At 47.7% G+C, this 24,727-nt stretch overlaps 1 protein-coding gene across 1 annotated transcript in view; it reads left to right on the forward strand.

The window, feature by feature from the left end:
* The window catches only part of LOC142558283 (peroxidase-like), a 112,100-nt gene that overhangs the window by 73,001 nt on the left and 14,372 nt on the right, over window positions 1-24,727 (forward strand). Inside the window, exons 5-6 of the mRNA XM_075670437.1 lie at window positions 19,719-19,928; window positions 22,538-22,672. Coding sequence (XP_075526552.1) covers window positions 19,719-19,928; window positions 22,538-22,672 — 345 coding nt within the window. The remainder of the gene's footprint in view (window positions 1-19,718; window positions 19,929-22,537; window positions 22,673-24,727) is intronic.

Consider the following 24,727-nt stretch of genomic DNA (forward strand, 5'->3'; position numbering starts at 1 on the left):
GCCTTCTGCTCTGGTCATCGTTCTCTTGTTCGTGGACTCATCCATGACGTCTTGCTCGCCGTAAAATAACATCCGGCTCACCAGGTTATAGGATCCAAGGTGAAGTCCACTACAACAACGTACGAGTCAGCGGGCGAAAGGCCTGAGAACAGTTCGTAACAATTTTCGGACGGAAGATCGGGCCAAAGCTCTTTTCCTTGTTCTCTTCTTCTGACCTCGCAGCACGAGGCGCAAGACAAATGCACCAGAACACGCTAAAAATAAAAGGCGGCCAAGGGAAGATGACAATTGCAGCTATAACAGGTACTCTGGGACTCAGTCTTAAGCAGACTTCAGCGCAAGCTCGAGTGCGTGTCGTTCTACGTCAGGAAGTTTGTACACGTGACCACTTAAACGCGAGGTAGCTAAATATTTGTCACTCTCTACATAGATTGTCTCACGTCTACGCCGGTGCCTCTCCATGGTGGTCAAGCTCCGGACCGCCAGGCCCATGCTACCTCCAGAGTCCTGGGTGCACTGTCTTTAACAAGTGGTGCCAGCTGTGGGATCCGGTAGCCACTGGTTGTCTGTGTGATACGCAGCAGTGCGTCGGGATGGTCTACCCAAAATTCTTGACTGCGAGGTTTCGTGAGTGTGACGATATTCTCTTCTGAGTTTTATCAGGCATTTTATGAGTCTAGGTAACAAAGCCGCTAAAAGCTATTGTTGCCTCCTGCTGTGTGAGAGCGTCAAGGCAGTAGTGCGACCAGTTGAGAATGCGCCACTAAACTGAGCCATGAACTTGAAGTAGTTGCGTAAACTGCAGTTCTTGGCGCTTGCGAAGTAGTTGTGCCTGAATACGTCCGACACACTCAATGAAGCAGAGCTTATCGGGGCTATTCTCGCCTCGGAGGCCGATGATGTAGCGCTTTCGGAATGTCTTGACGCTAGCGGTGCTATGACCAGCAATAGAGGCGAAAGGCATTGTGGCATTCCGGAATTATGCTGGCATTTCCATGGACACCTTCCTCGAACTTCTATCCTCCTATCTCAATGCAACTGTCAGTTGTGTTGGAGAACAGCACTACATTCAGAGAAACGGAGTCTGCATCGGCTCGCGAGTCGCACCGTACTTCTGGCCTTTTCCTCGCAGCAGCGGGCAGACTAATTCAGGATGCCTTAAGCGACCACCACGTTAGCCACGGATGCCTTAAGCGACCACCACGACAAGCTAGAGCTTAACAAATGTAGGGCAGGTGTCCTGACCACTTTGCATGACGCATGTCTCGACTTAAACTTCACCTTTGAATTGCCAGAAAGAAAAATAATTAGGTTCCTTGATTTGGTCAGCACCTTCGAAAAGCAGCACACATGCTGGAATACGAAACACGCTCATGCAACCGTTTCCTGCCATACGTTTCCGACAATTCCAAGAATGCAAAACGAGCCATCGTGACAACAGTACTACAGGCTGCCCTAAAGAAGTTGTGTCATCACGTAATGGAAGAGAGCTTCATGCACGGTATACCAGGCACAACAACGCTGGCCATCCCAATGGCCTGCTTACAGCGGTCACTGAAGGGTTGCTAACGAAGACGAGACTCTTCAACAGCAAATGTCAAGAGGAAGTAAACATTCTACAGAAACGGAAGAAGGTTGCCGTTGTGCCTTATGTAGAATTAAGTGTTAACCACAAGCTGAAGGAGATAGCCCGAAGGAAGACATCATGGCTGTATACTCAGCACAATACAAGGCGTATTCAATGTGCGCGCGAGTCATTAATGGCCAGAAAAATAAGCAATGCACAATAACCCAGAAGAAGAAGCACACTAACTGTAAAACAGGAGTGATATATGATATGCCCTTATCATGTGGCCGACGATATATAAGACAACCAGGCAGGAGTATCAGTGATAGGACAAGACAGTATGCCGCATCTTTGGAAGGAATATCCACTGGGCATCTCGCTTTTCATTATCGCCAGCGCCATTGAACCGTTCAATTTCACGAGATGAAAGTTTTAAGAAAAAGTAAAGACAAGCTGACGCGCGAAATTTTAGAACTCATGGCCATTCCCAGAAGCGGTAAATCTTGCATCAGTACACCATCAATAGTACTAACAGAAAAATGAAGTAACTGCTTGCTCAAAAAAGACATTTCAATTTAAGGAGTCCCGTAATGAGGATGACACGAAAAAAGTATTGGCTGTGTTGTGCTATGAAAAGTGTAGCAAATGGATAATAAACATTTCGTGGCTAGTCCAGCGGGTTTTGTCGTCTCTTCCTGTCCGTGTCAGAACGTTCTGCTGAAAACCAATTGTGCTATGTCTAGCCGACACAAGCTGGTGGGACAAGCCCCTACGGCTACGACCACCAGTGCAATTCGTGTGAACAGTGAATGCCTTCTCCTCCTCATCGGGATCTCTCTTCTCTGGCGCGGCAGTCTTTTGCGACTTTCCTGCGTGCTGAAAAATTTTTTTCACTCTGCCAAAGCCATACCGAGGGTCCGGAGCTTGAATTGCGCCGTGCCGGCCGCAACCGTTGACAGACTCCTAGAAGGCCGCAACGCCGAAAACGCGTTAGCCTTTGTGTGTGCATTTTCGCCTCCATCCTGATGACGGCGTAGGTTCGCCAGTGCTGTCTCCCTTCAGCGAGCGGGACGGCTGAGCTTCATGTATCCCTCATTCTTCTGCAAGGTGAGGGAAATGCTGACGGTGCCTGTGTGTGCATGGGTGGTTGTCAGCGCCTTTCCCGCGTCTGTGCCTGTGGCATTTGCAGAAACCGTTGAACTGGCTTCCGTGTACTGAGCCGGCAGCTAAGAGCATGGACAATATTCGCTCTCTCCTCCTCCTGGGACAGGGCGTTGCCAAATAAAGGACGCTGCCGCTCCACCAACGCTGGAACTTCCAAGCCGAAGCCTTCAACCATCTCGGCCCATGCCGGACAATCCTGCCCAGCCTTCTTGAACCATGCCTGACGATCGAGCTCAGCAAGTTGCAATCACGGCACCAACTGTCATCTGTCCTGGCGTGCAGCATCATGGGTATCCTGTTATTTTTGCGGCTACCGGTGATCAGGACGTCGAGGACTGGCTCGCCTCGTATAATCCGTCCAATGTGACGAAGGCGGTTTTGGAGCGGTCAACCTCTGCCATAGGGACTTGCGAATATCCAGACCGAAAATCCAAAGAGGTAAAGAACTCGGCACCTTGCAAACAGTCAAGAGCATCATCTATGCGCGGTAGGGGATATACGTCCTTGCGCGTAATTTTCTTAAGGCGCCTGTAATCTACGCGGAAGCGAATAGAACTATCTTTCTTTTTTACGAGGACGATTGGCGACGCCAACGGGATATGGGACGGTTGAATCACGCGACGCCGAAGCATATCCCTCACTTGTTCGTCGATCACACGGCGTTCAGAAGCTGAGACATGGTAAGGACGCTGCCGGAGTGGGGCGTGCGTACCGGCGTCGATGCTGTGTGATACTCTGGTGGTGCAGCCGAGGTAATGTTGATGCCAGTCGAAGGAGGCGGTAAATTCGCGTAGCAAGCTGATAAGTTGCGCGCGTTGTGTGGTTGTCAGATCACCGGAGATTGACGGGTGGAAGCACTCCAACGCCGGTCGATTGGCACTGTCGAGGGCGGCGAGCGACGTCGAATGTGCGTCCTCAGGAGCAACGAAGAGCATTGAAGCATCCACAGTTTGCAAGCGACCGAGGCACTCTCCGCGATGCAATGTAATCGGCCGATAAGACACATTGCAAACACACATGACACTACGGCCAGCACTGAGCGAGATGACGGCAAAGGGCAACGGAAGGGAACGGCGACAAACGAAGTCACATGGCGTGAATAGCACTGTTGTCACGTGCTGATGCGCAAGATACGGAGACGACGGTGGCTGACCGAGAAGGGATATCAGTAACTTCAGTCACAAGCGTTTTTGTAGGGGTCACAGGATCTTCGTCCATGGCTGCATCGGCAAGGAAAGGTAACTCCACCTCGGCGGGGGCACAGTCAATGATGGCATTGTTTGACGGAAGGAAATCCCAGCCTAGGATAATATCTTGAGAGCAGCATGGCAGCACAATGAATAAAATGACATTAAGCGACTCCTCGATGAAAACATCTGCAGTGCAGGCTCCCAATGGTTCGACAGGTTGTGCGCCCGCTGTACTCAAAAACACTCCGGAAAGTGACGTCGTTACTTTTCCTATTCGTCGGCAAAGTCTTGCGCGTAACACCGAAATTGCTGCGCCCCTATTGACCAGTGGGAATGATTGAATCCCTTCGACGTATACCTCAATGATGTTGTAGGGGTTAATTCGAGGCCTATAGCAAATCGAAGGGGACGTTGTTCTCGCCTCGGGAACGGCGACACTTAGTTGCCCTGAGGTAGAGGGCTTGGCCGGCGTCTTGTCGGTGACATGAAGCGGCAGCGTGGGGATGAGGCACGACGAGCATGGTTGAGAACAGGGGTTTAATCCGGCGGCACACGAGATTATAGCTGTCGAGGGGCGTAAGTGCTCATGGGTCGGCGGTTATCATAAATGTACAGCATACGGCGTCGACAAAAACGGGCAACGTGTCCCGTAATACCACAATGGTAACACATTGGACGGTTGTCCGCGATGCACCAAGGATTTCGCTGACGTGGTAGCTGTAGTGCAGGCGGTGAGAAGGGAACCGGGGGCGGTCGCGCAACAATTTGGAGAGGTACACGTGAAGCGAAGGGCGGCCTTGCAGCGACGTCAGCGTACGTCAGGAGCGCCGCGACGGTAGGCGGTTGAATAAGAGCTGGCAAGCACTTGGCGACTTGCTCCTTGATGACGCTCTTTAACCCCGGTGTCCATGGAGAGTATGCTTGCGCGTTTGTAAAGCGCACCAGGGAAAGCTGCTGAGCAGCTTCTTTTCGTGTGAATTTCTTTATCTGGAGCATTAGAGGCGACTCGTCTTCATCTAGCGTGAGGTCTGAGACAGCGGTGAGTTCTGAGAACAGATATCGTATGACTTCTCGCTGCCTTAGAAGTTCTTCGTAACTCTGACACTGCGCATGATAGACACTGTGGTCGGGTTTCGGGCGACCAACATTTGAAAGTGGTCGTCCTCAATTCCTTTGAGGATCTTCCTCATCAACCAATGAATCTCTATTTCGGACATAAATACAAAGTTGTAGGCATGTCCACGAGGCGTGGAAAAAGGAAACACGTACGTTTTCTTACAAGGCCTTCGCGTCGGGAGTACACATCAGGCAGCATTCGCAGTAAATCAAATTCAGTGTGCAGTCATATAATACCAAACAAGTAGAACAAAACAAATATAATACATAGGGAACAGAAGGAAACGTACGCTTGACATCGATTATAATGAACTGAACATACAAAGAGTAACAAGTCAAACAAGGTAGTGCAGTACGATTGGGTCACTATATAGATATGAATATAAAGGGATGAACGCACTACATATATGCACTACATACAACGATGAATTTCATTACCTGTTACAGATAAGCCAAGCACCAAATAAAATCATGTAAAATCGGGTATTTTTAACAATAGTAGTTTTATTTTCCTTTTGTAATACCAAATAGTTTTACTGCTGAGGGCGTGAGCAATTATAGAAGGATCTCTATTACAAAGGGATATTATTTGATTATGTATTGTTTGGGTACCATAGTTGGTCCGGTGTCTATGTCCACCTAATATATTCATACCTAAATTATATAAACTGCATCCCGCTTTAAATATTTTTCAACAAGAAGTATGAAGGTATTTTTGATTTGACACTGACTTAATATTCCTAGGCAAGAACTGTAAAGGTCGGCGTAAAGTAATATATTTAGAATCTAGTATATGCAGCGGTCTGGTACAGATATTTAAGAACATATTAAACGCAAAGCTCTTTTTTGAAGTGCAAAGAGCCGGTCCGAGTAAGTCTTGTTGCCTAATCCCCAAACTAAATCACAGTACCTAAGATGCCAATGAACTGGCGAATCGTGTCGGCTTCTGGCATCGTTGCATCGACTCTGTTGCACAGATTAACGACGTCTTCGATGTAGCTGGTGAAATTCTCACCTTGTTGCTGGGTGCGTCCACGCAGGCGTTCTTGGGCCTGGACTTTGCGGACAGCAGGACGACAAAAGACTTCGGTGAAGTTGGTCTTGAACGCCGACCATGTCGTGATGTCAGATTCGTGGTTACGATACCACAAATGTGCAAAGTTGCTCAAGTAGAAAATTACGTTGTTGAGCTTTGCCGTATCGTCCCGGCGGTTGTGCGCGCTGACTCTGTCGTACGAGGCGAGCCAGTCCTCGACGTCCTGATCACTGGTACCCGAAAAAATAGCAGGATCCCACTGACACTGCACGCCAGGACAGGTGACAGTTGGTACCGTGACTGCAGCTTATTGAGCTGGATCGTCAGGCAGGGTTGGAGAAGGCTAGGCAGGATCGTCCGGCATGGGCCAAGATGGTTGAAGAGTTCGGCTTCGAAGTTACAGCGTTGATAGAGTCGTACCCAGCACTCTCCACCAAATCTCAAGGTTTTTATTGACAGAGTACGCAATAAGTGAGCGGTCGAACTCGGTGCGGTAGTCAAAACCCTGCGAGCAGTCAGAACCGTCCCCGAGCGTAAAGCGCTGGCGATGCGCCGGACTGACCAGCACTTCTTCGTCATATTTCACACGCTGGAGATGAGCCGGGCTAACCGGCGCTACACCATCGCTAAAAAGTGTCCCACCATGCACAAAAGTGCTTTCGCGCACTGATCGGTCCACTTCTCTGTGAATGTCAATGACTAAAATTCATTGCCTTAGGTAGTGTCCAATTTTCTCTACTGCAAGCACTGCCCTTTCAGTTGCATACCCCTGTCTCTCAAGTTCTGGCGTGGTGCACTAAGTGATTTGCACTTGCTTTCAAACCTTGCGCAGGTCGGTGGCCTCTTTTGCTATTTTATTTGCTTCGCGATCCCTGTCCCTCGTCCGTGCACTACGTCAATCACTCCGCCCATTGTCACCAGTAGGTGTCTCCTCCATTGTATCCAGCGAGTGTTGCTTGGATTTCGCTATCACTTCTTTAATCGGTTTCCCCGGTAGCGCGCTAATCTCAACTTGCTCGTATTTCACCTAACCTCTCTATTATCACAGGTTCTACTTTTCGCCTGTTTGAATTCCCATCATCGAGAACCCAACAACTTCACTGCTCCTCGCTAGCGACAGCTGCCCCGGGGCCGCGATGCCCCTCCCCGATGTTTCATCCTTACCCATCGCTTTGTGGTCTGCGGCCGGACGTCAGTGGTAGCCCCTTTGTGACCATGCCTAACGCGTCCATCACTGCTTTCCGGCCTGGTGGTTTCGGCTTCCTTACCCGCTCTCGCTTCTAAGCCAGCCCCATTCGCCGTGGTCGCAACGAAGAGTTCACCTTGCTTTGCAGAATGATGGCCCTCAGGGTCGTCCATATGATGGATAGCGTGTCCTCTACCACCTTCCTCTGCTTATGCTCGCTTTTGAGTTCATTTTCTACCTTTGCAATGCACTTAGCTAGGTTACGTTTCTCCTGCTCTAACCGGTTTAGTGGCGACCTTACCACACACATGCAACAGATAAAACAGCCCCGTTTGCTTCGCGTACTTACTCAAACCGCGTTTCTTCCAAAGCGTAGGAACACTCGCACTCAGAACAACGCACGTGTGGTTCCCTCCTAGTACAAGGCGGAGTACAACAGTAACTCTACTTGTAGGGAAAATACATTTATTCGTTAACTAAAAAGACCAAGAAACTGAAAGGCATGAAAATGAATATACATAGATTGCTCGGCTAACCCAAATCTTTTAACAAACAAATGACCTAAAAATTAAAGAAAAAGCTTATCACTCTGGCGCGCGGCTTCTGCTGCGCTGAGCAGGCATTTCCCCACTCGGCACGTCTGTTTTCCTCAGCACCACTCTCTCGAGTCTGCACACGCTCTCAGACGAGAAGCATGGCGCGCCGGCCCTCATGAACGCTGATAGCTGCTGCCTCACTTGCCGTACATTCAATGACACGTACTCAGTGACCGAAGTTCATCATCATCATCAGCCTGGTTACGCCCACTGCAGGGCAAAGGCCTCTCCCATACTTCTCCAACAACCCCGGTCATGTACTAATTGTGGCAATGCCGTCCCTGCAAACTTCTTAATCTCATCCGCCCACCTAACTTTCTGCCGCCCCCTGCTACGCTTCCCTTCCCTTGGGATCCAGTCCGTAACCCTTAATGACCATCGGTTATCTTCCCTCCTCATTACATGTCCTGCCCATGCCCATTTCTTTTTCTTGATTTCAACTAAGATGTCATTAACTCGCGTTTGTTCCCTCACCCAATCTGCTCTTTTCCTATCCCTTAACGTTACACCTATCATTCTTCTTTCCATAGCTCGTTGTGTCGTCCTCAATTTGAGTAGAACCCTTTTAGTAAGCCTCCAGGTTTCTGCCCCGTAGGTGAGTACTGGTAAGACACAGCTATTATATACTTTTCTCTTGAGGGATAATGGCAACCTGCTGTTCATGATTTGGGAATGCCTGCCAAACGCACCCCAGCCCATTCTTATTCTTCTGATTATTTCCGTCTCATGATCCGGATCCGCCGTCACTACCTGCCCTAAGTAGATGTATTCCCTTACGACTTCCAGTGCCTCGCTGCCTATTGTAAATTGCTGTTCTCTCCCGAGACTGTTAAGCATTACTTTAGTTTTCTGCAGATTAATTTTTAGACCCACTCTTCTGCTTTGCCTCTCCAGGTCAGTGAGCATGCATTGGACCCAAGTTGGCGAGATGTAAATTTAGGAACGGAACATATCCAGAGCATTACTTGCGCGGCTCTCTGTAGCGCTTCCGGGACAGGCGTTAATTTAAAGCGGCACATACCCAGTACATGTGTGGTGCAGATAACGAATATGTCGGGTAGGATTCCTCGAGGATCCCTATTTAGATGGGTTCGATTCCTCTCACCATCTAATAAATTTCAGTAATCTTTTCGTCATTGTAGAGAGGTAATTCGGAGTGGTACGTACCTAGGTTCCCAAGTTGGTGTCAAAGACGTTCATTGGAGACTGGTACACACCTACTGGCAGATACCCACTGGCCCAGTTGGCATCAAAGTGAATCATTGAAGAGAAGCAACGACAGAGTGTTTCATTCGCAGTGCTCCAAGTCCTCGTCAAACAGCTTGTTCGAACAGAGGCGCGTACCCAGCAGCGTATCTACAATGACTCATGTCGGCGTTAAAAAGGTTATAGTTTTAGAGTGGCACATATGTAAACATTGGCACATATTCACTGACCGAAGTCCTCCGACAGTTGCTTTCCAACCCTGTTACCTCAGCACAGCGCTCGGATGCTCACTTATCAACCACGGACTACCTAGGGACCCTGGAATGCAGGAAAATGGTTTGATACAAACATATATATATATATATATACATACGCAGCACCTGGAAAGTGCGTGAATTATCCAAAGAATGGCAACGCATTAAAAATTGTCGCAGGACCCATCGCACGAAGACTGTTGACGGTAATGTATTAGCATTGAATCATTATAGCGGCATAACGTATTGCCACCGTCGACACAAGTTACGTATGAGACGCGTACTGCAGCGCGACTATTCTTTCGTGTCTCTAAGAACAATAGGCGCCATCTAGCGCCACCGATGCGAATCCTGCACGTGGCTCCTGAAATCCTGCCGTGCCTATGCTTGCTAACACTGAGAAAGGCATCATGCGGCAACTGTGCCCACCTTTTACACTTCATTCTGGACAAGCAGCGCCATCTGATGGACATGCCTAATAGTTCGCGCGTGACCTCCGAGATTAGAAGCGTTGTACGTCCGTGCCTGCGAACGTTGAGAATTGTTCCCTCGCTTGCCGAATACTCAGTGGCACATGCTCAGTGACCGAAGCTGCCGAGTGGTTCACAGAAAATCGACACATACCCATTGCATTCCTGGCGCTGATGGCTCAAGCATTGTCGTGAAAGGAGTTCTTTAAAAGGAGGCGCATAGAAGGAGGCGCACATACCCAGTACTCCATGTCGGCATGAAAGAGCCTAGTTGAAGAGCGGCATGTATGTACGCATTGCCACACACCCAGAGACCAAAGAGGGTCCGGTGGTTGAATTCAAACCCTGTTACCTCAGCCCAGCCCATTCGACCTCTAACTTACCAGTTGCCCAGGTAGGTGGAAAACTATTGTGTACAAACTTACGAACGTACACATAAATTTAAATAGATAGCTCTTGAATGCGGGCGAAATAGGACAAGAATACTAATGCATCAGTAGGCTGGAAATAATGATGAGTATAATAATATTGCTACGGAACAGCCGCCACAGTGTGGCTGCACTGAGGAGGAAGAAGAAGACGACGTGGTCCGGCTTGATATAGCACCGCCATTTTGGCCTTCCGTTATCTTCCCTGTAAATAAATTGTATATAGCTTTGGGCTTCAGTTACACGTAACATTATTTTGGTGGAAGTGGACGTTCCCCGTACCCGTCATTGAGCTGCGCAGCGGTCGCAACGGCGACAGTGCAACTTCGGCGCCTGCTGGCGGCACTTCATCTACACAACCGTCTCCGCCTGCAACCCCGACCTACGTCGCCGTTTCCCCGCCTTAGTATCCTGGTGTTTTCGACGGAGTCGGCAGTCCTGATGTTGACGACTGGCTCCGCTTATACGAACGTGCCAGCACCAGACACAGGTGGGATCAAACTATTATGCTTGCGAACTTTCTTTTCTACCTCGACGAAGCTCCACTTGCATGGTTCCAGACTCACGAAGAGGAGATCTCGAGCTGGGATCTCTTCAAAGAGAAGCTCCGCGACATTTTTGGCAATCCGTTCGGTCGCCAAGTCAATGCCAAGAAAACCCTTGCCACACGTGTGCAGACGTCGACCGAGTCCTACGTGTCGTACATTCTTGACGTCTTGGCCCTTTGTGCCAAGGCTGACCCGACCATGTCTGAGGATGATAAGGTTAATCACGTCCTTAAAGGCATTGCTGACGACGCCTTCAATTAACTTGTGTTTACGAACGTCACCAGCATCGATACAATCCTCAAGCAGTGCCGTCGTCTCGAGGATGCTAAAAGCCGCCGGGTATCCCAGCACATCACATGACTTCCCAACACAGCTGCTACGTCATCCTGTGACGACCTCTTCCACAAGCCATCGCCATGTGACAACTTGACCCGCATCATTAGTCGTGAGGCCGAAGCGGCACAACCGGTGGCCCCTTCATTCCTGTCACCTGATCATTCTCCGGTGACAATCTCCTTGATCCAGGCCGTCGTCCGTCAAGAGTTATCCAACGTCGGCCTGCAATCCATTCATCCCGTACGCTCGGAACCTCTCTCTGCACGCACGTCCCCACCGCGCTCTTTTTACTCCTCTTATGGACAGCGCAACCCCTCCGAATGGCGAACCGTGGACAACAAGCCGATCTGTTTTAACTGCCGACGCATTGGACATGGCGCTCGCCACTGCCGCAGCCACTGAACTTCTCCGGCGCGCTATACTGATTACCACCCTCGCCCCTCTAGCGCATCCTTTTCCTTCGCCCCTCCTATGCCCGCTCCATCATCTGACCCTGCGACGCCTTTGACACGACCCCGCTACTCCCGCTCGCCTTCTCCCTCCCGTCGTCAATCTCGTACGCCCCCGTTACGCCGTGCTCTTTCTCCGACCTACTCGCTGCACCCCCGACCGGAAAACTAGACAGCGCAGCTTCTGGAGGTGAAGCTGCAATGACGATATTGACACGAAATCCTCGCTTGACCTTACCCACGAACAAGGAATCTTTTGGACGTTCTCGTCTACAATGTTCGTGTGTGCGCGTTGATTGACACCGAGGCGCATGTGTCGATCATGGGTGCTGCTCTTCGCCGTCGGCTATATAAAGTTCTGACGCCCACCCCGAATCGAGTTGTACAAGTCGCCGACGGAGGGACTGTCGCTATTGTTGGCATGTGCATCGTTATGGAGCATTGCCCTCATGAACTCATTCTCGGTCTGGATTTCCTTGCCAATCATTCTGCCCTCATTGACTGTTCGGGCGGCTCACTTCGTCTTGACTTGCCCCTTCTGGCCGACCCTGTGGACCCGCCTCCAAGCCGTTTGAACTGCATGAATTTTATTCGCCTACCGCCTCACTCTGTGACACACGTCGACTTGTCCTCACCAGCAGTACCTGACGGTAATTACGTGGTCGCACAAATTCCGGCAGTTATACTTACACATGGTGTTACCGTGCCGCACACTGTGCTGACATTTACTGGCAACCGCACCTGCCTTCCCCTTGTCAATTTGTCCCTTGTCAGTTCTGCCTCAGGGGATTTCATTGGCTATGCTTGCAGGATGATGAGGTCGAGCCATTCAGAGTGGAAGATCATCACAGCTTAGCCCATACCGTGACGTCATTCCACGGTACGGACGTTGACATTGAGAAGATTGTTTCCTCTGACCTTACACCTGCTCAAACTGAAGCTCTTTGCCGCGTTCTTGAAGGCTATCGCGACATTTTTTACTTTGACAATCGACTCTTTGATCAAACGTCCGTCGTGACCCATCGCATAAACACTGGCGATGCGAACCCTATTCACCGACGTCCGTATCGTGTTTCTGCGTCCGAACGAGCCGTTATCCAGCAGGAAGTCAGAAAGATGCTTGCAAAGGACATTATCGAGCCTTCCTGTAGTCCCTGGGCTTCTCCCATCGTACTTGTCAAAAAGAAGGATGGAACGTGGCGTTTTCGTGTAGATTATTGCCACCTGAACAAAATCACAAAAAAGGACGTGTACCCTTTGCCACGTGTTTATGACGCTCTAGACTCCCTGTACGGTGCCACCTATTTTTCTTCTATTCACTTACGTTCCGGCTACTGGCAGATATCCTTCGACGACATGGACGGAGAGAAGACGGCGTTTGTTACCCCTGACGGTCTTTATCTGTTCAAGTTGATGCCTTTCGGCCTGTGTAACGCGCCCGCCACCTTCGAACGAATGATGGACTATTTGCTTCAGGGGTTCAAGTGGTCCACTTGCTTGTGCTATCTGGACGACGTCATCGTTTATTCGCCCACATTTGACACGTATCTAGAACGTCTTTCAGCGATTCTTGCCGTGTTCCGGCGCGCCGGTCTCCAGCTGAACTCGTCAAAATGTCACTTCGCCCGCCGCGAAATCACCGTCCTTGGACACCTCGTGGACGCCAGATGCGTGAGACCTGATCCGGACAAAATTCGCGCCGTTACGAACTTCCCTGTTCCGAAGTCTACCAAGAACGTTCGTAGTTTCGTAGGGCTGTGCTCTTATTTCCGACGCTTTGTGAAGGACGTTGCGACCATCGCACGTCCCCATACCGACCTCTTGAATAAAGACGCCCCATTTACTTGGGGACCTGACCATGCCGCATCTTTTTCGGAGCTCACTACTCTCCTTACACGCCTCCCATTCGGGCCCACTTTGACCCGTCGGCCTCAACGGAAGTTCGAACTGATGCCAGTGGCCACGGCATAGGAGCAGTGTTAGCACAACGCCAGCGTGGACATGATCGCGTTAAAGCCTATGCCAGCCTACTTCTATCACCCGCCGAGCGCTATTATTCAATCACAGAGCGCGAGTACCTCGCTCTTGTGTGGGCTGTTGCGAAGTTTCGTCCATACTTGTACGGACGCCCCTTCTGTGTCATCACTGATCATCACGCGCTCTGCTGGCTATCCTCGCTTAAGGACCCCACGGGACGGCTCGCTCGCTTGGCGTTACGGCAGCAAGAAGATACCTCCTCCGTGGTATATAAGACGGGACGCTTGCACCAAGATGCCAAATGTTTTTCCCGCTATCCCGTCGACGAAACGGCTGATGCGGACGCCATCGCTTGTGTTTTCTCTGTCTCCCAGTTGCTTGAAATCAGCAACGAGCAACGCCGCAATACTTCATTACGAGCCGTCCTCGACCATCTGGAGTCAACGCCTGGCGACATCTCTCTCCGTATGTTTCTCGTTAAGGAGGGCACATTATACCGCCGCAATCTCGATCCACACGGCCTTGACCTTCTGCTCGTAATTCTATCGCACCTGCGTTCGACTGTCCTCCAACAACTCCACGACGCTCCCTTGGCTGGACACTTGGGCGTCTAGCGCACATACGACCGTGTACGACGTCGATTGTTTGGGCCCGGTCTCGCCCGCTCCGTGCGGCGCTACGTTGCCGCTTGTGAGCACTGTCACCGCCGGAAGAAGCCCTCTACACCTCCAGCTGGATGTATCCAACCGATCGACATCCCACCGGAACCCTTTTTCCGTGTTGGTCTAGACCTGCTTCGACCATTTCCTCTCTCGGGCTCCGGAAATAAATGGTTCGCCGTCGCTACTGATTATGCTACACGGTACGCAATCACCAGAGCCCTCACGACAAGTTGTGCTACTGACGTTGCTGACTTTCTGATCTATGACATCATTTTAGTGCACGGTGCTCCGCGCCAATTACTCACTGACCATGGCCGCACCTTTCTGTCGGCAGTCGTCAAGGAAATCCTCCGCTCCTGCTCGACAAAGCACAAGTTCAGCACGTCCTACAACCCATAGACCAACGGCCTCACGGAGCACCTCAACGGGACCATCGCCGACATGCTTTCGAAGTACGTTGCCACCGACCACCACGACTGGGATCTTCACTTACCATATGAGACGTTCGCGTATAATTCATCGCGTCACGACACCGCCGGCTATTCACCATTCTACCTCCTATATGGCCGCGAACCCGCGTTGCCTTGAGACACTTTGTGGCCCTCGGCCACTGAATACGCCAGCGACGCGATCGCACATGCCGACCACGCGCGCCAGCTCGCCCGCAACCGTCTCGAGGCCTCACAGGAGCATCAGAGACGCGTCTATGATTGCCACCATCGCGACGTCCACTTTACTCCGGGTTCTCTGGTGCTTCTCTGGTAACCCATTCGACGTGTGGGCCTTTCCAAAAAGCTGCTGTCGCGCTACACCAGCCCATACCGTGTGGTGCGACAAGTGACCGATGCCACGTATGAAGTCATCCCCGCCCACCTCTCAGCGTCATCGTCGGCTGCAACTGACATCGTTCACGTGGCAAGACTAGAGCCATACCACACACCTTACACCGCGGGAGTGTAGGTTTAGCACCGAGACGGTGCTTCTTTTGCCGGGGGTGATGCTACGGAACAGCCGCCACAGTGTGGCTGCACTGAGGAGGAAGAAGAAGGCGACGCCGGCTTGATATAGCATCGCCATTTTGGCCTTCCGTTATCTTCCCTGTAAATAAATTGTATATAGCATTGGGCTTCAGCTACACGTAACAATATCATTTCAAGCCACAATAAGGCTCCTATTGCGCATTTTATTATGTAGAAGGGTGACTTCCATAGTGATCTGCAATGTTCTTGTACTGGAAGGGCAAAGCGTAGTATTTTACACCGAATAAACAACAAGACACTTCCATGAGGAAAAGGATCGATGATATGGTTTCCATGTGCTACCTATCCTGACATTGACAATCCTTGTAGTAGGCCAGCTGCAGAAAGGGCGAGAATCGGAAGCGGAAAATCTCGCAAGAACAATTTCAGTTCAGCAGCACGGCGCAATTGCGCCACTTGCAATTGCGCTGCAGCACTGCCTTGAAACCATGTTTATCTAGGTCGGTCATTACTGCTAGGACAGCGTCTACGACGATGGACTAGCCTTGAGTCGCACCATTACATCGTTGTTTTCTTTCTCGAGTACTTAATGCCTCACTTCTGTCCTTCTGACCAGCCGCCAGCTCGTTAAAGCCATGATGGCCATTCACGAAGTGACCCGAGCGTTCCAAGCATTCAGAGCCTTCCAAATTGTTGCGAAGAGACGGGTGATTGAGGAGCCACCGGCCTCGAATAAGGCGCGTACGTTTTCGAATCTGCCGACTTCCTGAACGGCTGAAGTGAGAAACGCGCTAGAGGAGTGATAAAAGAATAGCAACCACTGAGCGCATTCGGCGTGGGTTGCAGTAATTTCGTTTTCTTCCGTATGCTCCTTCAACCCGTCCTTACTATTAGCTAATGAATTACCATGCAAATAATATCCACAAGGAATATCCACCGCGGTAGTGCACACATCTATTGCTCTCTGGCCGTCAGCTGTTATTTCTTCAGTAAAAGAAGTGTAAGAAAGCCCGCGAAAAGATTGACTTTAACTAGCTATCCGATTACGTTAACAATCTCGTTAGGAAAATTACGAAAAGGAGCAGTCCCAGGACGCTGCCCTGGAACACAGAAGACGGAAATGGAAGAACTGATGCATGCCTGTAAAGGACAACATACTGACTACAACCATGCGAATAAGCGGATATAGAAGATACACGAAAGTTTCGCAACCTCATAATGACAAAGTCATGCACCAGTTGCACATGGGAAACCCAATCACATGCTTCAACTAAATCATTACGTACCATCGGTTTGACCTGCTTTATCAAAAACGAATGCGAAAAAAAATGAATTATAATTGATAAGTGTTCAACAATCGCTAATACTTTTTCAAAACCATGGTTTACCGGTAATTAAATGGATTGTTTAGAGAATTTTAATGAACAGAGCCACAACATGCTCAAGCATCGCGCATGTAAAAAATTTCGTAATTGGGCATAATATTGGCTAAATGACGGTCTCCCTCCTTAGAGAGGGGCACTACACGTGTCATTCTCAAATCCTTCGAGCAGTAGCTGAACTAAGCGATGCTTCAAATGTTAAGAATAACATAGGTGGTGACTTGCATAACATCGGAGTAGATTTTTGTGCGTCATTGGGTCGGAGAGACGATTTAATCTTAAGCCTTAGCAGCATTTCCATGACAACTTCTAATGATGCCATGCATTCAACATTAACAAAACAGGCTTAGCAGATAAATCGAAGGTAAGGAACAATAAGCATTATATGTTTGTGGTGATACAAAGAGCTACGCCACTGAATTCATCCGCTTGAATTCGTCTGAAGACGGCGCCACTGTGATGTTCATGTTATAAAATTAGTAAAACGCGCCTGAAGGTAATCGAGTGCACCATCGTCATCCCCATGCGTGAATGCTTTGATTTTTCTATGCGCAGGCATAGAATTTTGAGCATCAACGTTAACAAAAAAGTTACATAGACCAGAATGTCATAAATGGTCTTGATCAAATGGAAACCATAAAACAAGGCAAGGAGTGAGACAAAACACCAAGCCTAAGAAGGAACGCAAGTTAGGTCCAAAACGTATTCGTTTATTTACACTCTGAAGGATATCATTTTGAAACACTTTGCGAAAAAATATAGTAACCCTTTTACAATAAGCAAAGTGAGCTTTAAGCCCTCACCAGCCGATGGCTGGTAACTTAAAATCACCATCCACAATTATGAGGGCGAATCAGAAAGTCCTTGCCCCTATTTTCATTAGCCAAAATAAGGCCCATACAGGTACTATTGTACGTGTCTTACACTGTTTTCCCCACGGTCTCCAGACCAGTTGAGAAATTTGACCCATCGCAGTACTAAATATCAGATGCCCCTGTGGTAGCATTCGTCCGGCTGTCTGTGGAACTACCGTGTGACTGCAGTCTTGGCTTCATCATTGCAATCGCTGTCTTGCCATGAACATCTTCAGCAGACCTGAAATGTAGAAACCACTGGAGGCGAGGTTTCCCCGTGGCTTTCGGATGGCGTTCAACTCTTGCTTCATGGAAAACGAGTCACACTTTGTTGCTTGTATGTCGTCGACGTGTCAAGCACAAACGCCATCTTTAAGAACTTACAGCAGCGCCGTGCCTCGGAGCTGCCTGCAGATAAGACCGGGTCGGTCCAAGAATAGATATGAATAGGCTGTGAATAGACATGTTGTCTTCGTAATTAAAACCTTAAATTCCTCAAAAAAGTAAGGGCAAAGACTTTCTGATTCGCCTTAGCAGTTTTCCCTTAGGGAACTGTGCCGTATATTAATATATTTGAGTAGGAATCTGAAGTCAGAGTCTGGTGTTCCGTAAGCAGCAAGCACAACGATGCCTTGACCGTATACTTTAAGCTTCAAGCACAATATTTCACTGTTGTCTATCTATTTTAGCACGGTTGCTTCAACGTTCGCTTTAACTTCAATGGCTGCTCCGCCAGCCATACTGGCTCTGTGCCTTCGGAATAATTTAAAGACAGAGGGTACTACGTCCTCATCACATATACCACTTTCGTGCCTCCTCTCAGAGATTGCAACAATACGAGGGCTCAATGATAATGTAATTGTTGGAAGCTCTTACACCTTGTTCACAATGTTTCATGCTTGTATATTTCCTACATGGAATATTGCATCATTGGGTAGTCAATCTGTCCAGCGCTTAAGAACGATAGCTGTAGATTATTGTGCTCATTTGTCTCGTTGTTCTGAATAAACGTTCCAGTATATAGGCGCCGGTTGTCATGAATTAGCGATGCCTTCTTTTTGAGAGTTCCCAGATTTTGTGATTTCCTAAAGTAAGAGTTGCTATTCCACATTTCTTAGGATTTTTGGAATTCGTCCATTAAGTCCTTTCACTGAAGTCCCGGAAAAAGGCTTTAACGGGCATTTTACAACAGAATAAACCAAGGCTGTCAATGCAGTGACAGATAGTTATTTAACTAAAAAACTTGAGGTAAATATTCCTGCGATCACATTACACTTGACATCTGCTTCTTACTCCCCGTTTTCTACAGGAATATCAGAGACTAGAATTTGCGCGCTTACTTCTGTCTTGCAGTTCGATAAACACGGTGGCCTGAAAACGTAGAGTACTATGGACGCCTTTCTCGTATTTTTCAGTGCACCTATTTCGGCTGTATTTGTTCGAAGTTGTGAAACGGGGCTTTCAATCTGACTTACTCAAGTACTTGTACCATTAAGCACTTATATACCATCAGTGAGACAGTGAATTTCAGAGAAACGTGTTGTGTACAAAGAAAAATTATGGTTTGTAATGCACCTAACTCTGTTGTTTGAAGTACTGAATGTCCCAAATATTGCAATTTTAATTTCATGAACAGCAAAAAGGAAATTGTGAGACAGGGAGAGCAAAGTAAAGCAGTACTGCAGCTGTTTCTGAAATGCCCCGTCGACATTACGAGTGTAGACCATGCTTCAAGAACCTAGCTCTGGCGTTTTTGACTCTGCCAAAACCAATTACAAGCTCGAGAAGTGCGAACACCCACCTCGATAGCGTCTGTATGGTACAACTCATGTGCCGCGTGTGCTAACACGACGCCTTGCTTGCTCGGTCCAGAAAAAAACCCTTACGCGCATCAGGTCAGTTCGCAGTTGAGCAAACCTGTGTACACTCGTCTAACAAAGTACTTAATCAACATAAAAAGTGCGAAGAACCTCGATTGGCCTTAAGAACATTAGCAGCACGAAGCTTCATATTGTGTACGTGCAATAGAGGCGGACCAAGGCTCTCTTTCTTTTTTTTTTTACTATTATATACGGGTAGCCAATACAGCCAACTACGTCCCTGCGCATGCTGGCAAATGGACAGCAGGAACACAAGGACACACATGCCTGCTTATGTTCAAGGACGCTAGCAGCTGTTACGAATAAAAAAATCTGCTGCTTCAAGAATCGTGTAAATGACATGTAAAACAAAGAACTGATTACCAAATGCACGAAATTCCGGAGAGCAGTATAAATACACGTACCAAATTATTATGTTTTTTGCGTTCGCGTTACAGGAGGATCCAGGAGGGGCGTTACCAACACATCCTCTTCTCGGAGTGGCTGCCATGGCAATTAGGTCAAAAGGTGATGGAGGAGTACGACCTGAGTGTCCATGATGTGGGTCACACCTCTTACGACGACACCCTCGATGCTACACTGAGCAACGAATTCTCGTCCGCCCACTTTCGCTACGCACATACCAACGTGCCTGGTGGATACTGGAGGTATGCTTCATATTTGGGTGTATTACTTGAGCACTGTAGCACTGGTGCGACATTCTGTTTCCCTGGCAGATTCTTACAGCTAGTTTATGCATCAATACCCAATGTGGATTTACATGAAATGACACTGTAAAGCCAAGTGCCCACTCTAATTTAGCTATAATCTAACTATGGAACGATTACAAGTAGAGACCGCAGGCAGAGCCTCGTGTTTGCTTGAATGGCATTATTATTATTTGTTTCCAACTTAACAACCTTAACCCTGTAGCAGGCCACCTCCTGTACACAATGATGACTAGAGTAATTGCTTTCAGCCCATAAAGGCACATCGCAAGTAAATTCAGCTTTACTTTTCGCACACGAAGATTTTCTGCGTGCTTTCCTGGAAAGTAAACTATTTAGTTAGTAGGAAATTCATGGCTAAGGAGTGCCCTTTTTGTGATCCCATTAAATTGTCGCCAAAGCAAAACAACGGACATCATTCATTCAAAATGCGACTGCGCCACACCAATGGGCTTGGAGGATGCACTTTTCGCGCTTGATGAATAAGCATTCTTTATTGATTAAATGAGCTTGACGAAGTATTTCGCAAGCGAATGCGCGCATATGTAAGGCCACAGAGTTCTCTTCCGAAAAAATTCCGTAGTGGCAAACTCTCATTTTAATTTCTTCTCAGAGGCGACATTACATACTTCTTGATATGAAGTGTTGGGCACTTCTGAATGCACTGGCTAGTGTATTTACGACGATCAGATCTCATTGTGCATTTCTAATGTAAAATAGTACAATTTTACAGTCATACATGCATAATCTCACTTACGTAGTTTTGCTCAAAAGAAGAGCAGTACTATAAATATGGTGCAACACCAATGTATTCATTTCGCTTCACTTACTATTATTTGCATCTAGTGTCACACGTCGTTAATAGTATTCAATATTTGTATTGTGGTTTATATGCTCGTAAATTAAAAGCCACCTTTTTATTTTGCGGATTCTTCTCGACCTGTAGGACCCGCTTATGGAAGACCCGTTTTATCTGGACGGTATTTAGGGGGTCAGACGGGGTCGCACTTTAACAAAGGAACGTTTTAAATACTGCCGGCGGCCGGTGGTTCCAACCAAGTCAACTATATATCTGCTGGTCACGTTTGTCGCATTGCGAATAGAGAGAGAGAGAGAGATGAAGAAGAAGGGAAGGAAGGTTAATTAAGGTTACGAATAAAATTTCCTCTCGGGGATAACGAAGCTAACTGACGTTTACCTTAAAGATTTGCAGCAGCGAAAATTGAAAGCCAAGCGTATCGTTTCAGACGGTAGTGACGGTGCGTTTGAACGAACACTAGCACAAGTGAATGGGAAATTGCGACTGCTTACTGAGTGCACCTATGCCTAGGTAGCAAAGAAGCACTTATGTAACTGCAATAGCAGTGAGCACGGTCAGACATTGTCAAATAAAATTACAGGGCGCAAATGTGCCCACTGTTTCAACATGCATGACTTGCCTCCCCGAGCGGTGACATGCTCGCTTGAGAATTGAGAAATGTATAGCATGACTCAATTCGTATGTAGAATATGATTAGGCAAGGGTTTGCTTATAGCAATTTTGCGACACAATCCTCAACGTTTCAGATATAGCGCGTTCTTTATGCCCAAAAGCAATCAAATAGCAGTACTAAATCTGGAACTAACGAATGATTACAACCAAATGTAGAAAATAAAAGCCTGCGTGGTAGTATGTTAGAAGTAAGACAATGTGCTTCATTAGCATCACTTTCATGATCAAAATTCTCGCCGACACTTAACATGCATTCCAATTGTTATAGTCGGAAGGGTTGTCATAAAATTTAATAGCTGCTTAGTAGCGTGTGATACCAGATAATCCCAATAACCTCCGAAGACCCTTTGTACTTTATAGTGCGCATTGCCTTCAACGATTTATTTTTCAATAGTAACTCGCAAGTGATTACTCAGTTTATTTATCCTGGATATGAAATCGAGTGCATGTGCAACTACTCGGAAATGGTCTACTTATATTCTTATCCGCTTTCGATATATTTCGCAGTAAATTGATCTAGACCTATGTGTTTTCACTGACGGCGTAAAACTATCTTGAAGCGTGTTTTGAAAATCCCGAGATTACGGGAAAATCTAGGATGCAGCAGCAACATGAGAATGTTCGCGTTGCCATATTGGGCATCCCGAACTACACACAGCTCCATCTTGATCTCTGAAATTAAATGAAGTTTTTACCATAGGAAGCACGACGAGATGGTTATTCCTTCCACGCATATGAGCTGCAGGTTTTGCCCTCTTAGCCAGGTATCTAAATTTAAATAAAAACCTTTCATGTACGTATCGTAGCTGCACACAATAAAAATCAGCTCGAAAACTGTATATACCCCATAGCTGCACTCGAGTCTCACGAGAGCAGTCCATCAAAGACGGTACTCTAATTTTTTTCATTACCCAATATCCAGACAGAATTAACTATGAGTGGCTGACAACGCAGTATCTCATAAATTTTGACTGAAAGAAAGAAATAGAGGCGGTTATGTGAAAACTAAGGAGCAAACGCCTGCCGCAATTTCGCGCACCGAATATTGTTTTCGCAGGATTGACCAGAAAGGACAAAACCTAACTATTCTCAAACTGAAAGACGCCTACTTCGTGCCACTGAATGACAGCTACCATCCTGTCGACGATGTTCTCCGGGGATCAGTTGAGCAGCCAATGGAACCATTCAACCGGTAGGTGGCTCAGGGCTTCGAAATCTTTGCCTCTGATAACGAGGCCGTGGGTTCGATTGCCAGCTACGATGTCGGTATTCTAAAGGGACATCCCTAAAGCGCGCTGATGAACTTGTATCTGCTACCAAATTTTTGTGTCTTGTTCTTTTTACCTATAATAATAGTTGTTATAATAGCTTCCGAAACATAGCGCTAAACCAATTTTTCTAGTGAACTTCTACCACAAACAGTTAAAAAACGAATTAAGTCTTTCGGACTCGTTGGCTGTAACATCACAGGGCTACCTCTCTTTAAACACTGTATTTCCATGTCGATCAAACTTGCGAAAAAAAATTAATCTTCATCTTCATGACTGTTCATCTCATTAATACTGATATGACTTTCCACGCATCTTCAACTTTGTCGCTACTTGCCCTCGACGAAAGAGTTACTGATGCTACTAAGATTTTTTTTGCCGTATTCGGGTGTTTTGAGCCTGTGCGCTCATATATCTGGCCTATTACGCTGAACCAGTGGCTCATGCTGTCTACCAGCTTTGGCAAAAGGTATGTGCTTGTGGTCGCGATGCCATCCTGATCGTTTCATCGTTTCTATTCTGGTTTCGTCATCTGATTCTCGTCTTGCCGTCGTCGTCATGCCTTCTGCACCGACCCAGCGCCCAAGTTACGTAATGGCTAGTTGCCACTTGGTACGCTACAATAGTCGTGATGCTGTCGGGATTGTGGCATCGTCATCCTTCCTGCCTTCCTAACATGCCCCCATCACGCTACTGTCATCACGCCATCGTTGTCATACAGTCGTCATGGTCCTTCCATGGTCATCACTCCAGCTTCGTCATCTTACTCTTGTCATTCCAACAGCTTGACGCGATCGGTTTTATATAGACGTCGTCATACAGTCGCATACTAATCATGCCGTTGTCCTCACAAAATTGGAACGCCACGATCATCATACAGTCTCCATGTATTTGTCGCCGTACCGTCGTCGCCATGCCATCGTGGTCGTCCGATCGTTGTCATTCCAACTTCTCCATAGAGTCTCGCCATACCATAGCCGTTAGGACATCGTCGTCACCAAAATGGTCTTCATAGCATTGCTGACATGATGTAGTCGTAACGCTGTCATTTTACTATCGTCTTCACTTCGCTGAATTCATTTATTTGCCCCCATGCCACCGTTGTCATACCGCCTTCGTCGGGCCATAAGCACCATTCCTTATATTATCGTAATCATGATGTCATCAATAAACCGTAAATATGCCCTTGTTTTCATGCCGTCGTCGTCCTTACATGGTCGCCTAACAGTTGCTACCATGAAGCCGTTATCACACCGTCATCGCAATGACTTCATGGTCGTGCAATCGTCGTCATCCCAGCCGCGTCATCCCGTTGCCGTCATATCGTCGTGGTTACGGTATCGTAGTCATGCACTAGATGTTATGCAATTATCCTCATACCATCCTCATGCTGTCTTCAATAAACGGTCGTCATTATTTCACAATCGTCACCTCATTGTCGTAATGCCCTCGCGTTGTCCACATGCCTAATATTCACGGGCGGCATTATCAATCGGGTACCACAGCAAAGTAGGCCAATGCGGGGGACTGTGTAGTTGTATAAATCCAAAGTTCTGGAAGTCTAAAAATTACTGAGAGATTTTGAATTTCGGTTCAGCAATACGGTGGACCACCACATTGTTTGAATTCTAATCGCATTGCCATTGACCATCAGCCGGAGATCCATTCTGGTGCAACTTATTTCTGTTTTTAATATAATAAAGCTTTGTTCTTGCGGCTGAAGCATAGGAATAAAATAGGGCAGGACAATCAAATGGTGTTATCCACACTGGAATAAGTCCTACCCACTGGTATTCCGTACTTCTAACAATATTAATGTTAGGGCTTGGGGCTCTCGTGCCACAATAGTCTAACACATGAAGTAAGGTGTGAAAATTAGGGCACTAATATTTACGATGAGAAGAACTAAAACACACAATTATTATGCAGTGGTGGTCCTTAACACTAAATTTTCCTCTTGACACTTTAGTGGCCCTCAG

Source organism: Dermacentor variabilis, chromosome 9, assembly GCF_050947875.1.
Source record: "Dermacentor variabilis isolate Ectoservices chromosome 9, ASM5094787v1, whole genome shotgun sequence".
Classification (NCBI taxonomy): domain Eukaryota; kingdom Metazoa; phylum Arthropoda; class Arachnida; order Ixodida; family Ixodidae; genus Dermacentor; species Dermacentor variabilis.